The following is a 14,363-nucleotide window of genomic DNA, read 5'->3' as shown; positions in this document are numbered from 1 at the left end:
TGACTTACTTGATTCTTGAAATAAGTTAACTTGCAGTGTTAGTTTGCAGAGTTTTGCAGTGTTAGTTAACAAATGTAAATTTTAATAGGACCCATAACAGGGTGATGCCTATTCATTTTCTATTATTTAAGTTTAGCTAATAACGGTATTAAAGAAGCTAAACAAAGAAGTTTTTGAGTATAAGATTTTCTTGTTATACTGAGGCTACTCAGCGGGAATAGTCAAACTTTCTCTTGGCGTTTTCAAATTTTTTTTTATTATATAATATGCAAACTGAGTTTGCTTTAGGTTATCAAATACTCATAGGATTTTTCATTTTTGAAACTTAAGAAGCGTGTACAACAAACAACGTGTAAATGGAAGAATCCGCGTATAAAATCAAATTTAGGCCTTATAAGTCTACTACTTTTCCGTTGTAGAAGAAAAGGTGAATGTTTGTTCAGCTAGATTTAACCAAATATCTAAACAAAGCTATTTGGTGCTGTGAGCAATTCTTTGAACTCGTTGTGTATCTTAAAGGTCAACATTTATTCTTGCAGATCAAAAAACTTCGAGGGAACATCTGCGGCTCTATCACTATTTGAGAGTACATTTATTAGTGAATGGTTCGCGATCGTAAATAGGCATCCTAAACCTTGAAATAATCTCAGGAGTTTTTTTTCGATGTACATGTGTCGGAACACGACATATTTAATTTTTTTAATAACTAATTTTAGTGTATTTGCCATAAAATACAAGATACGCCGTTCTTCAAACTGAATAATTCTTGTGATACTAATATTCTAATAATATAGCAATGATCATGCAAGGATGGTAATAGAATTACTTCGCGTAGATCGACCGGTGAATCGAGATAATCCATTGGCGTTATTATTAATGAAACCATGATTGAACTTTATTTCCATTGTAGCAACAAAGAATAAGTTAATATCTTTACATTTAATATTGTTTTTGTGAATATAGCGCGAGGCAACTAGACCAATAAGGCACATCACCGTGGGGTGTGCTGTTTAGTGAGGGTTATTCCGCTAGCAAAGTGACATGTCGAGCGATCACTGCAAAAGTGAGCACTTTTATAGCTGAAAAACAGATCGCGTAGTAAGCCTGTTTGATATATGCGCATGATCAGTTGTTACTTTTAATAATAACTAATAATATATAAAACGTAAGTGTGCTTGTGTTCAGCACTGTTCGGTATCACTCCGTAGATAGGTCGTCGACTATGTATGTACATCTAGTCCATGTAGATTATTCTCAAAAGTATTGACCAACAGGAGCTATAATAGGACATTCCATACTGTTAACTATTTCGCTATCGCAAACACCTTCAATTCGATGGCGTTCGCTTTGACGAGAAAAATTTTCGATTATGCCGCCGTACTGCATGCTCCACTCTTTCGTCATCCCCCCCCCTGCTCCGAGTCGGTGGCGCTGCAATCGCGCGTCGCCATTTTGGACAGTAAGGCGTGCTGTGAATTGTGCGGTGTCGTGTTTCGAAATCCAGCGTGAAATTTTACGGTAAGTATGTTTTTCTTCTATGTTTGTGGCATATAAGTTTGCCAGGCACTTAACTGCATTTGTACTAAATAGTTGATAAGGTTAGGATATCTCAAATGTTTTTTTTACTGTGAGATACCAGATGCCGATTGATCTCTTTATAGTCTGACCAGTTTAGCTTAGCTGTCTTAAGCTGATTGCTAATAGCGCAGGAGTATGGGGATGACTCCGCAGCTGCGAGATTGATTGGCTTATGAATAGAAATGGCTAAGTATCCTTTCTTTGGGGTTAATTTTTTGGAAAGAGGCTAGAAATAGGCTTATAACACTACAAAGCAGCTCTAACTAAAACAGGCAGCGCAAAATATCTCAACCTACGCCCATGATAAACGGCCTTAAGGTCCCAGCAAGATCCTGCAGTTGCCTGGCCGACCTTCATTGTTTTTTGTTACCATCCACATCTATCTTGCAGACAAGGCAGCCCTTCGTACAAAAGATTAGTGTTTAATGTAAAACTTTGTAAATAAAAATGCATCTTACTGAGGAGTTTATTCTAATATTTGTCTACGGAAATCACTTGCGCATTGGCTACGTCTGAGCTGTCAAACCCAGTGTGCTACTGCAGTGGAACATTTCAATTTAGCATATATAATATCGAATAGCTCAACATTGACAGGTAAAAATAGAAATTCTATATTTTGATCATTATTGCAATGTATTCTTATTGTTCACTGTGGAGAATTCATGTAGGCGCTTATTGATGATCGTTCTATTAGTTAGTCAAGCTCACTTGAAGAAGACTGAAGAAGTTCATACGTATTGATTTACATCTTGTAAGTTGGATAATTGTCATTGAATTGAAAATGGTCTACTGGTAAACAAAAGATAATGAACGTTTACTGTTATTCTGTCAACAATATCTAAAGTATTGTTGTTAATGCTTCTGTATTTATATGTATTAAAATATGTATATATGTATGTACATCTCTATGTTATAAGCTTCTTCAAGTGTTAATGTTTCAATAAATAATTAGTTTAACGCAACGGCAAACTATACAAGCCTATCTTTTATTATGGATTTAGATATAATTACAAAGTACGTGTCTGTGCGGTGTTCCATTCTCGTATTAATTACAGATGTCTAGCCGCGACTGGGACCTCACTTGTAAAGTATACATTGGCAACCTTGCTAATCACACCTCGCGTCATGACATAGAATCCGCATTTTCGAAGTATGGCAGCTTGCGTAACGTTTGGGTAGCGCGCAATCCACCTGGATTCGCGTTCGTCGAATTTGATGATTCGCGCGATGCTGAAGATGCTGTACGCGCTTTAGATGGATCAAGGTGGGTTCAGAATTTTTGAGCATTCCAGGTCGGGGTGGGGAGATTACACTCTATTTGAAATCTATTTGAATGGGTTCACAAGACTGTGGTTATCGCAATAAATTGCTTGTTAAAGTTTTCAAGCTAAATACATATATGACATAACAGCGAAACATAAGCCGTTGTGTGGATTTTCAGATAACGTTGTGAAACATATGGTATTTATAAACGAGGACCTAATTAATTACGACTTTTGTTGAATAGAGATTTTTATATGAGACATCTGCTTCGTTTTTCTATACGAGCATGTTTTTAGAAGAAACGAATTGTAGCGGTTCGTAATATTGCTATGTATCATTTCAAAGATCTATCTTGGCCATCACGCCATGCTTATTTAGAGCCAGCGGACAAAATTTAGTAGAGATCCGTTCGAATCCTTTTGCCATATTTTCCAAGCCATAGCCACCTCCTTTCCACATTTATTCTACAACTAAAACAGATCCTGATGAGCAGGCGGCTACGTTTATTGTGTTCTTAGTTTAAATGTCCCATAGCCATAACGAAACAATGGCTGATTTTACATGCAAGTTTTTATGCGCATTGTTCGCCAGCGTTTGCTTGTTGACCCGGCATGCAAAGCTGCTGAACAATTCACTCTTTATGCGCCTGTTGTTGGTAATGGGAGCTATATGCTGTTGATGATCTAAAGGGCTGCCGGGTTTCTAGATTCCGCCTTCCTGCAGAATGAAAAGCGAAAAAAAAATAAACTATTGTCTATAGAATTCAAGGTGACAGCTGTTTTGCTAACACACACTATGGTCTAGCTGTTGTTCTTGATGTTGTGGTGGTTTGCTGCAAAATTGGTCAATTAGTCACTTTGTACCTATCTGTCTATGTTGAAGTAGTAGTGTCTTGTTTTTAGTCTCATTAGCATTGAGTTGAGCAACCAAACTAAGATATACTGTGTGTTGTTATTATTCGTTGTTGTTGTTGTTGTTGATGGTGTCGCAATCGCAGTATCATGACGTCCCTCTGGCGACCGGCCGTCGGCTGATCCTCGGAGTGAGGCGACAATCTGCAGGCGCCCATCTCAGGCACAGACAGCTGCTTCCGTAGCGAGCATCCGAGCTCCTCGCCGGGCCTCGGGTTCTCGTACACGCCGATACAAGAGCCGCAAGATCAGCTCCTCGCTCATCCGCGATCAGCCTCCTGTCGGTCTCTCTCTCTGTCTACGTAGAAATCTACCTCCTGCGCTCGAAACCTTGTCGGCGTCTGTTTCGCACGTCGAGGTGCAACAAACAACAGTCCCAACATGAGGAGCACAAGGGCATCTGACAGCTTGATGCTTTCCTCGCCCCGATCGGCCGACACCAACCTACCTAGCCATCCAGCCAGCCGGCCGATCGGCCGGCCAGCTCGCCCATATGTACTCCCTTGATTCTTGGTCTAGGGAGTCCGGCTAGTGCTAGCGTCTCCACCACCACCACCATGAAGCAGTCAGCTTTAATCGGCTCGATCGATCTGCTTCCACTGCTGCTGCTTTGTCCTTCTACCACACCACTGTTTACCATCTCTCCAAGCATGGTCTCGAATGATGCCAACGAATGATACGACTTCTACAACTGCTACTACTCTACCATGTCGAAACACCTTTAATCTACCTCTCTACTTATCTTCTACTATTTGTCAACCGCAAACAACAGCATCAACTATCGGTTGTGTTAAGTAACCACCACCTTGAGCTCAACAACAACAGCAACAGCCACCACAACCACAACAGCCATGATTCATCATCCATTGTATTCAACCAATCAACCAACTATCCACCCAATCAGTCAACCAATCAGCCCTCTCCTCTTCAGCCAACTCGTTACTACTATCACCAACACCATCAATAACACCATTCAGGTCCCCTTCAATCGCTATGGCAACAGCTTCTGGGTGGTCAACTTCTTGCTGCCAACTCTCCAACTTCACAGCTCTATCGTGTTCCCTCGCATCTGCAGCAACAATGTTACGGCAATATCTTCACAGTGACAGCACCACTACAACTAGCGAGAGGGAGACAATTGGTGCTCCGATGATGAGCCTGCCTTGTGGCCATCAATCGATTTCGACAATAATCCACCACAACATCTATTCACCACAAGCACCAACAATTCACCACTACCAACTCTACTGTAATAGCTAGGTACAAAAGATACAAACAAAACGACAAAGGTACAAAAAGAACTACGAGATGAGCTTCTATCCCCGAACCTGCTATTTTTGCCGAGCAACTCGCCCTGTGGACTCTACCTGGAGCGGACGCTTTCGGCCAAGTGAGGCCATGGGTCGTCTAGCAACAGTTAGCGGTACTGTGTTCGCCTCGGCAGTTGTAAATGACTTATTGCGGGTGACGATGCAATTGTTTCACGTCACTATTGTATTATGATATTATATGGTGCATCAATGGTGTGCAATTGCTTGATTATTTCCAGTAAATATTTAACTACATACCAGGAAAGTGGTTGACTTAAACGAATGCTTGTGGTGGTTCGGGTGTTTTAAGTGTAGCTTAAGTTTCATCTTATTGATGGTGAATAGCTTTAGCACAGGCCGAAAAGAACCTTTTCAAGGAGATCTTGAGTTTTTTACGTTTAACGTATCTCAAATGATCTCAATTTACGTAATACAACTGAAACATGTCAGATATTATGAGCAAGAGGAAAAAATGGGCAAGATAATACATTGGCTTTTAGATTAACACAAATATTTTGTTGCGACTGTATATAGGATCTGCGGTGCGCGAGTGAAAGTTGAGATGTCGCACGGAAAGAGGCGTAATGGAGGTATTCGTGGAGGTCGTGGGCGCCGATCCCGCTCTCGTAGCTACGACCGCAGGAAATCATATTCACGCAGTCGTTCAAGATCTAGGAGCAGGTCATACGGCAGGGACCGCGGAGCTCCGCGTCGTGAGCGAAGCTACTCAAGGAGTCCTTCAAGGTCGCGCTCCAGAGATAGGCACTAAGCTGCCAGCGTAGTGAATTGCACGAGAACATGTGTCGATACGTAGATTGGAAGCTATTAACAAGGTGAACAGCAGCTCAACAACTGAGGCAAGGGGCCTGATCAGCTAGGATAACGCCTCATAATGTCCGTAGGGGAGGTCGGAGGCTGAAGAAAAAGCGCTAGAAACTGATATATATAAGGCGAACGGTAGATGAAGACCGATCGATTTATAAAAGCTATAAGTTCTAAAACATCGCTATGTTGTAATGTAAGAAAGGACACGTTGGCGAATAAGCCATCTTCGAGAGGTCTATGGTGTGGTTTCACTGCTTGGGTTCGGTGATTATAGTAGAAGAGGAGATGCTGAGACGGCGTTTTCCAATTGTAAACTTGGTAATGAAGAATGACAAAATAATCATAAATTATTATTAGTACTTGTGATGGTAATTATGATTATTTTCAATTGTGTATATTGTTTAAATAACTATCCGCACAGTTCGGTTATTTATGTGAAAAGGACAATACCATAATACTAGCTAATTATGTGCTACGAGGCTAATAATAATTATGATAGAGGAAAGTGTATTATGATCTTTCCTCCAGTGTTTGCGTAAAAGTAATTTTTGGCAAACAAATAAATGCACTGGGAAAATGAATGCACTGAAGCGCCATTTCTGTTAACATTATTTAGTTTAACAAGCATCGGATAAGCTAAAATGTCATTCGTAAATATTGAGAGGATAAGTTGTTGATGAAATTGCAGACATTTAATATCTTTTCAGCCTTTTGAAATATAACTTCCTAAATATTAAGGTTTCTTGGTACTACATTATTATATTGAGGGCTTTGTGCGGTTGTGAATTACAACGCGATGCAATAGACTCACAACAGAACAGGCATTTTTATGTAATGATTATTATAAAGATCCTTTAGACTGAATTGTCGGAAAAAATGAGTCATGTTGGTTTTATGATTTGATTACCAATTTCTTAATTAGTTACCAAACTCATTTTATATACGTATTCTGGAGATACTCGGACAACTAGCAACTGCATATTTTAAATCAAATACGTTTCTTGATATGATCAGCAACAAATCAACTGTGTCGTTCAGCTGTGTTTAATACTGAGTCGACCATTTACAAAAAAAAACGTGTAAAAAGGAAATACCGTTGAAATTCAGAGTTTTTCATACCCTAACAATTGAATTATTGACTAGGGTAGCTGAAACCCTTTTAGATTAAGTCATAGGTAGTTTATGTTATCCGTGGTACCAGAAGTTTTTAAGAAGTAAAGATTTCCATGCACTAAAAAAATTAAATGTGTACATTTGTGAGGTCTCGGCACCATGTGTAACCAAAAGAGCAGTTATTTTCCTTTAATGTTAATTTTGTGTTCTTACTGTGTTAAATGGTTCAAAAAGTTCCAGCGGTTTTTTTTAATTTGTTTTACTTTTACTTATGTTTGACTGGTTCTGGCCAATTGTAATATATCCTTCGAATCGCTTCCTCTTCTCTGCAAAACTATTGCAATTGTATTCTACAATGAACAACAGCATTTTACCTTGTGCATGAGATAAAATTTACTTCACTGCAGAACGCAACCACAGCGTATGAAAGATATAGCAGGCGCTTTCGAATGACGTATAACATTTGGAAATATGCAGGCGAATAATAAAGCAAAAACGAAAATTTGAAACAATCGAATGAACTTCTTTGACCTTATTTGGCCTAATCAATAGTGATGATAATTTATAAGTTTTATATATTTTATAAGCCAAAGAACTGACGAATTATACATTCCGCTACCCTGCACGGCGTATCTAGCTCTGCGCATTTTTTTTGTCAGTGTTAGCTATTATATTATTACGCATATCAGATACACGTTCCGTTCATAGCATCCTTAATTCGCAATAAGTCCTCTGTATAGCTAAATAGAGTAACCTTACTAACCTAGAGAACTAAAAATAATGAAAAGCAAAAATAGAGAATTGTAGTATGGTTCTCTCAAAAAATGTTCCAGAGTCGGAAGCTAAGACACACTCCAAGCCGAGGGTAGGCGTAATATTAAAAATCACTTAAATGCTCACGAGCACCACGATTTAGGAGATCGTATTCAGAATGAACACCGAGTTTCAAAGTTTCATGGCACCATCACATCAAGATAATATCGTTTATCTGTCCAACGTTACGCCATATACGCCATTGGGAATAAGTTACTGATCAATAAAGTCGCCTAGAAATGACGTGATTTAGGCATTAATATTATTAGAGTTATTTTTGCATTCTGGGATGTATCTTTTCTATATTTTCAACTTCTAATAGGATTTTTTCCACTGCTTAGATATATTGCTGTTTTTGAAAGGCACTACTAAATACCTTATTTTCTAGGCTTATTTATTCATTCGTACATTTTTATTTGTTCTCAATGTAAATAAAATTATGAAACCAAAATAATAGCCCCGCAACATAAATTCATTCACATTTATTTATTCACAAATATTCCAATTCGTGGAAAACTACCTGCAGGGTGTTTTTCTAGCTGTAAATATATATCATACTTTGGAATTTTGCTTTCACTTTCTTAAGTAAAATTACTTGGAAAATATGCCTTAGAATGAATTGATTATCACGCTGGCGTCCAATAGCCGTTGGCAGTATGACTCTACGCGTTACGCTTTTATGACCTTCACTATTATACGTTATTGTGAAGCCATTGCTGCGCATCGCGTGGCTTGTACCTTAGGTCCTGATGGTACCGTAACCGAGATTATACGCTGGCGCTGGCATGACATGAGTATCCACGAATATGATGAAGGGGCACTATTCCGTGAAGGAGGTGAAATACTGTCGGTTTTCTGCTACGCGGAACCAAATGCCACTGATGGATTGAACGACCGAAAAATCACAGGGAATAATGCAACATAAGAGCATCTTTATTGATTACCCTAAGGAGGAACACTCATTAAAATCATATAACGTAACATGAAACATATTAGCTAGTAATTACTTCTTGAAATTTTAGTCATTTCAATAATCGGGTTAACCTTCAGGTTAAAATCTTATCAATGTTCTTGGAAGTTGCGGCTTATAGAGTATCTGTGATGTTTTGATCATTACGTCGATGATTATTATTACAAATGACTAGCGATTGATCTACCGATATTTATGTTAACTTACCTATTGAACATTTAAACGTTGACAGCCTTATGGAGTTGGGTTATAGGTTTGATAACAAGATTACTTGCAAAAATTTTGCATTGACGCTACGTAATGTGGCACAGTTAAAAGCGTCAAAATGCTTTTTCGGATAACTGTGTCATATTTCCAAACAATACATATATTTTTTTGGAACTACAAGGTTGCATCAGGCATGTTATGAGCTATTTCACGTTTGATTTGGTATGCGCCAACTTGATTAATGGGTTAGGAGAAGCTAGGTGATTCACTGCTTTTTACACTTAGATTTGATGAGTATGAAAGCTTATCTAACTGTTTTTATTATATAACAGTTTGATTTGTGAATTTCAGAAAATAAGACTTAGTTATCTTTTCACTAAACTACGGTGACTCGTACATGCGGTAACTATATTTTACTTTATTCTAGCCATATTATTCTAACCATACTCATCGTTGTTTTAGTATTTAAAATAAAAAGAAGAAATCAACTTTTTCCTATTTATATGCTTAACAAGATGTTTTATTTCTTGTTCCTTTGTTGGTACTGGATAACCTTTAAAAAATACAGGTCAAGGGTCAGTTATACCGCCTACTAAATTAAAATGTATGATTATTTCTTTTATAGCTTCATTTCTAATAACAACACATCATTGGCCTGTTTTAAATGTTGCTCTATCATATATTTTGCGATTTTATTATCGAGAAAACCCACTGTCGAAGTATTTTTGTCTAACTATGTCAGCTGTTGTTGGCCCCCTGAAAAGAGTTTATAACTCCTCGGGTTTAAGCTCGATTAGAGCAGAGATTTGGCATTTACAGTGAGCTTTACTAAGAAGCTAACAGCTTAAAAAGGCAAATTAATCATAGCATTTTATTTCAATTTCATTGACTTAATTAAACTGGGCACAGCATTGCATGAGTGAGATTACAATTTCGATTTTATGGAATATGGGTACTGCATTACACCCAAAAGGATACAAAATATAATGGATGGCACTGTATTATACAAAACAGGCGTTCCATAAGCTATAGGCCAATTTCCGCCTAGCTTGTACGGTTTAGAATGGTCAAGTAAATCTCCAATAGTAGTGATATAAACTATGCCTTACAGTAGATAATATGCATTAGTTGTTGCAGCATACGATTAGGACTTTCGATGGGTCTTTTTATGGTAAGGTAGGGCAGTAAGAGGATATCATTTTTTTAAAAAAACGTTTATGTATGCAGAAAATCTTACCTTAATAGATTGGTAATCAGCTCTAGCTTGTAGGAAGGTAGTCATTTTTAGTCTTCGTGGATATGGTATAAATTTTTCTTATGTTCTGACACGCGGTAGTAATAGAGACAACAGCAAACCGATATCAATCTGAAAGCTGCGCCACTTAACCCAGTGCCACGCAAAAAATCCTGTACAATCAATAAGTAGAAGATTAGAGGGCATTAACGAGTTCGAACGGTTATTGGATGTCCTCTCCAAAAAAAAGAAAAACATACATTGTAAATAATGCAAGCAGTTAACCGCAGTATAATTCGTCACTTCACTCTCCGCAGTTGTTATGAGCACCACAGTGGAACCCCTTCCAAATATAATTATCACTATCGCATTGCCATTGTTAATCGGCAGTGTTGCACTGTCCTTCAGCCAAAGTTGAAATTGTTAAGAAATCAACAATGATATCTCCGAAAGTCCCATTCATTTATGTTGTGTCTCTATGCCCACGAACTACTAATCGTAACGTTATTATCATTCACGTCAACAACTATATAATAATGATTTAGAGAAATATTTTCCAGCAAAATCTTTCTATTGTTCTTGATTAGTTCTGTAGTACTGCATCAACAGCCGTGACTATCATACATATCTTTGTCTTGTAGTTGTTATTAATATGGTACAGTGTCTACTAGTGAACCATGGAAACAAATCTGCGGCATCTTTTGTAACGGCATCTTTATTTCCTGGGATTCGACAGCGTTGTTCGAATTGAGTACGTACTCCACTTCAACTTGTTCGGAATGAGTGTCGTTTAATTCCGTAAATAAAACCCAATTTTTCCTCCAAATCATGAATTTACGAGCGTGTGGAAAGTATTTTGTTGGTTACCTTAATAATCCGATATTAAGACAATATTCATCTGCTGGGTCAAAATCATTATTCAGTATTTTTTTATTAGGGAAAAATACAACAGGTAATTAATTAGATCTAGCTAAATCATGTGGTCACAGACTTAAAGTAAGAGCGTTATGTTCATTAAAATCCACTAACTGTTTAAGTCGGCCCAAGGTTATTTAGCGACACTTTCGTAACAATACAATGAGGGGGCATAAGGAAATAGAAAAATAATACACGTATACTAGCTTAGATACAACTATATTGTATTAACAAGTAGAACGTATTTAAGGAAATTCACATTGCTTCAATAATAATAAATAATATATAGAAATCTCTGTGTTTTGAGATTCACGTCCGGCACCGCCATTAGGCACTTAATCAAGGGTTCGCTCTCAGCACGAAATGAAGTGTGTCTATGCTCGGATTCGAACTTAGACTATTATGTGACACTAATACTATGTGACGTAAATGGTTACATAACTGCTCATTTAAGAGAATCAGAATGTTTTTTATTCAGTTCTCGTAAATATCGAGACAAGATATACTTTAAATATCTATTGTATCGCATGATTTTGAATTTTGTGAATGATGTGCAATTTAAACTTTTTGTACCACCATCATGGCATCGTTATATGACCTAACCCCGAAACATTTCACACACGCGGCCAAGTTCCATAAAAATCTTATCCAGCTGTATGACGAATTTACTGGAGTCAACCGTCTTCGCTGTGATGTAGCATTTGATCAAATACTGAACCACCGGACTCAATGATACGAAGCCCCGTATTATAAGGGCGCTCTTTCTTCAGGTGGAATTCACATCGATCGTATGTTCGAAGAGTCCCATTTTGTAGTGTTTCCTAGACCACAGAAGTCCTCAAGATATTCTGCACCATTTTGAATCAGAATGGATATAGCTGAATGTTAGTAATAACAAAACGTATTTAATAATAAAAAAAAAAGCATACTTCCTTTACACACTCTAAATTGCAAAAAGCGAAAAATAGTCTATAGGTTAGAGACACTTACAGAATCTAGCCTTGGGAAAATATCGTATTTATAATGTCTAATATAATGTATAATATAGCATTTATAATGTCCGTAGAAAAACAATAGTCACAAGAGCTCCCAATATGGCCCTACAAAGCGAAAAATGTGCATTTGCTATTCTTGCCGGAATATCATAGTGAAATTAGGCTCAACGTAAGAGCCATCCCTTGTAAAAATTGCTTGTCAGGGATACATGTACCCCCAAGCACATGGCACAGAAACTACATGAGAGGTCTATAGCGAAACTTACATTTCTGATAGGGATGTTTCTTGTAATTCCAAAAGTACTAGTCAATGTCTGTGCTGGTGTTCTCAATAAATTCGGATAAGAAGGTCAACGCAAGGAAATACGTTGTAACTGTAGTAATTTCGTGCATCTCATCTTTGGAAACGACCTTGGCTAATAGTGGAGGTCCACTAGCTAGAAAGTTTACAATATTATATCGTACATGTATTTAATTTTAGTTAGCACATATGCAAAGAAGATAGCTAGAAAGCATCAGAAACTGATGGTTAGAAAGCTAGAATAAAGCTAAATCACTGGAATTATCATGGAAGCTTTGTATTATTACCTGAATATGATAAACATTACGAGCTTCTCTCAAATGTATTATTATTTACCAAAGTTCACTACTAAACGTACTCTTAATAATTTAAAGTAAAAACGAAACTGCAAATATTTGCATTGCCTTCGAGCAATGCGACCAGTGCTTTTTTGTCACTTCAAGCACTGCTTATTGACACATGACGAAAAAATTCAAAATGTGTAATGCAAGGTGATATTAGGAACACAGGAATTGTCATGTTATGGCACACGCTGACCATTTGTGCCCTCCTCCAGATAGATTATTTATTTACTAATTCGTCTCAGTGAATGTCATGCGTTATTTCCGCCGGTATACGAGATGTCGCGGGTCAATACCGCTTGTGGATTTAGACGCGCCAATTTTTTTTATCATATAAGTGAGACTATGTAGTCAAAAAGGGTCAGAACAAACACTTACTGATATGATCAGCATATTATAGAAACAAATATATAAAATCAATCGCAGTGCATCTCGATTGGTGATCACTGCACGGTTTTAAAAGCCAAAGTTTATGTATATGATTTCTTTCATTGGCCCTGTATTCAACAAGTGATGGTTTATATATACCATTTGCACCGTCAAATCAAATACAGATACAAATCAGACCAAATATAGGTATTTATAAATAAAACTTTTGCTGCATTTGTTTTAACTAAAAATATGTTCGTCCTTATTTGCAATGTGTTCCATTTGAGTTGAACGCTCTTCGATTTATGATTAAAAAAGCATATAAGAATATTTTTAGCGCATATATTGTCCGCACAGTAGTCAAAATTCGTAATTTTTAGAGAAATTTCATAGAATCGATCACCGAATGTATGTTTACACTGAATGTATCGATCCCATCACGTAAGCTTACAAATCCACTTTACAGCCGTTTTCTGATCTACCAACATCGTCTACAGTTTTTTCTTTGTCTCTATGTCAATAGTAAAGCCAAACAACGTAGTCAAAAGATTACAAACTGATACAAAGTATAAACGCACGTATTTAGATCATGACCAATTACTAAGAAAGCAAAAAAGGTTTTGTCTATTGATCAACAATTATTACATTGTCTTACTATTGATGAAGAAATGATAATAACAAATAAATTTTGACCTGCAGATCCAAATCGATTTTTAGTCTCCAAGATCATTTAAGTAATTTTCGCGTTTATTGTACTATTGTGATTGAAGCAGCAATTTTTAAAATGTATATCAAAGGTTTTATTGAACAAATTTTCCGCGCTAAATATTTAAAGACTAGAGCTGATGGCTTCCGTAATGGTGCAGTAGACAGCGTATTTTGTCCGCCAAACTTAAGGACATCTAGTAGTCTAGCTCCGAACCCAAACGTACACATGCCTCGTCTCGCATTGGAGTCCATCCGTTGAACGCTCTGTGAATCTCCATTGTGAGCAAAACCAGAAATCTAATAAAACCTTAGCGCACCTAGAGCAATAAATTTCGTCGTAGAGTTACGTAATGGTATGCAAGTCAAGTTGTCCGATTAGGAGCTCTACTCTAGATCTAGATCAATTTAATGAATAAAATATTTTACATGGGAATGGATCCTCATACACCAAGAACAAATTAAAACGTAAGGAGCCTATTCTTCAAAAACATGCAAAATCTTTTAAAACCG

General features: G+C 37.3%; 1 protein-coding gene across 1 annotated transcript; it reads left to right on the top strand.

Moving 5' to 3' along the window:
• The first annotated feature begins 1,363 nt into the window (after positions 1–1,363).
• LOC147756311 (RNA-binding protein 1-like) lies at positions 1,364–7,517 on the top strand. The gene is made up of 3 exons (XM_086986003.1): positions 1,364–1,518; positions 2,634–2,842; positions 5,597–7,517. The coding sequence occupies exons 2-3, from the start codon at positions 2,634–2,636 to the stop codon at positions 5,829–5,831; spliced, it is 444 nt and encodes a 147-aa protein (XP_086842129.1). The 5' UTR covers positions 1,364–1,518; the 3' UTR covers positions 5,832–7,517.
• Positions 7,518–14,363: the final 6,846 nt, after the last annotated feature.

Source organism: Varroa destructor, unplaced genomic scaffold (genome assembly GCF_002443255.2).
Source record: "Varroa destructor unplaced genomic scaffold, Vdes_3.0 BEIS01000004.1, whole genome shotgun sequence".
NCBI lineage: Eukaryota > Metazoa > Arthropoda > Arachnida > Mesostigmata > Varroidae > Varroa > Varroa destructor.
Note: the sequence above shows the minus strand (reverse complement) of the source record. Positions and strands in the feature narration are given on the sequence as shown.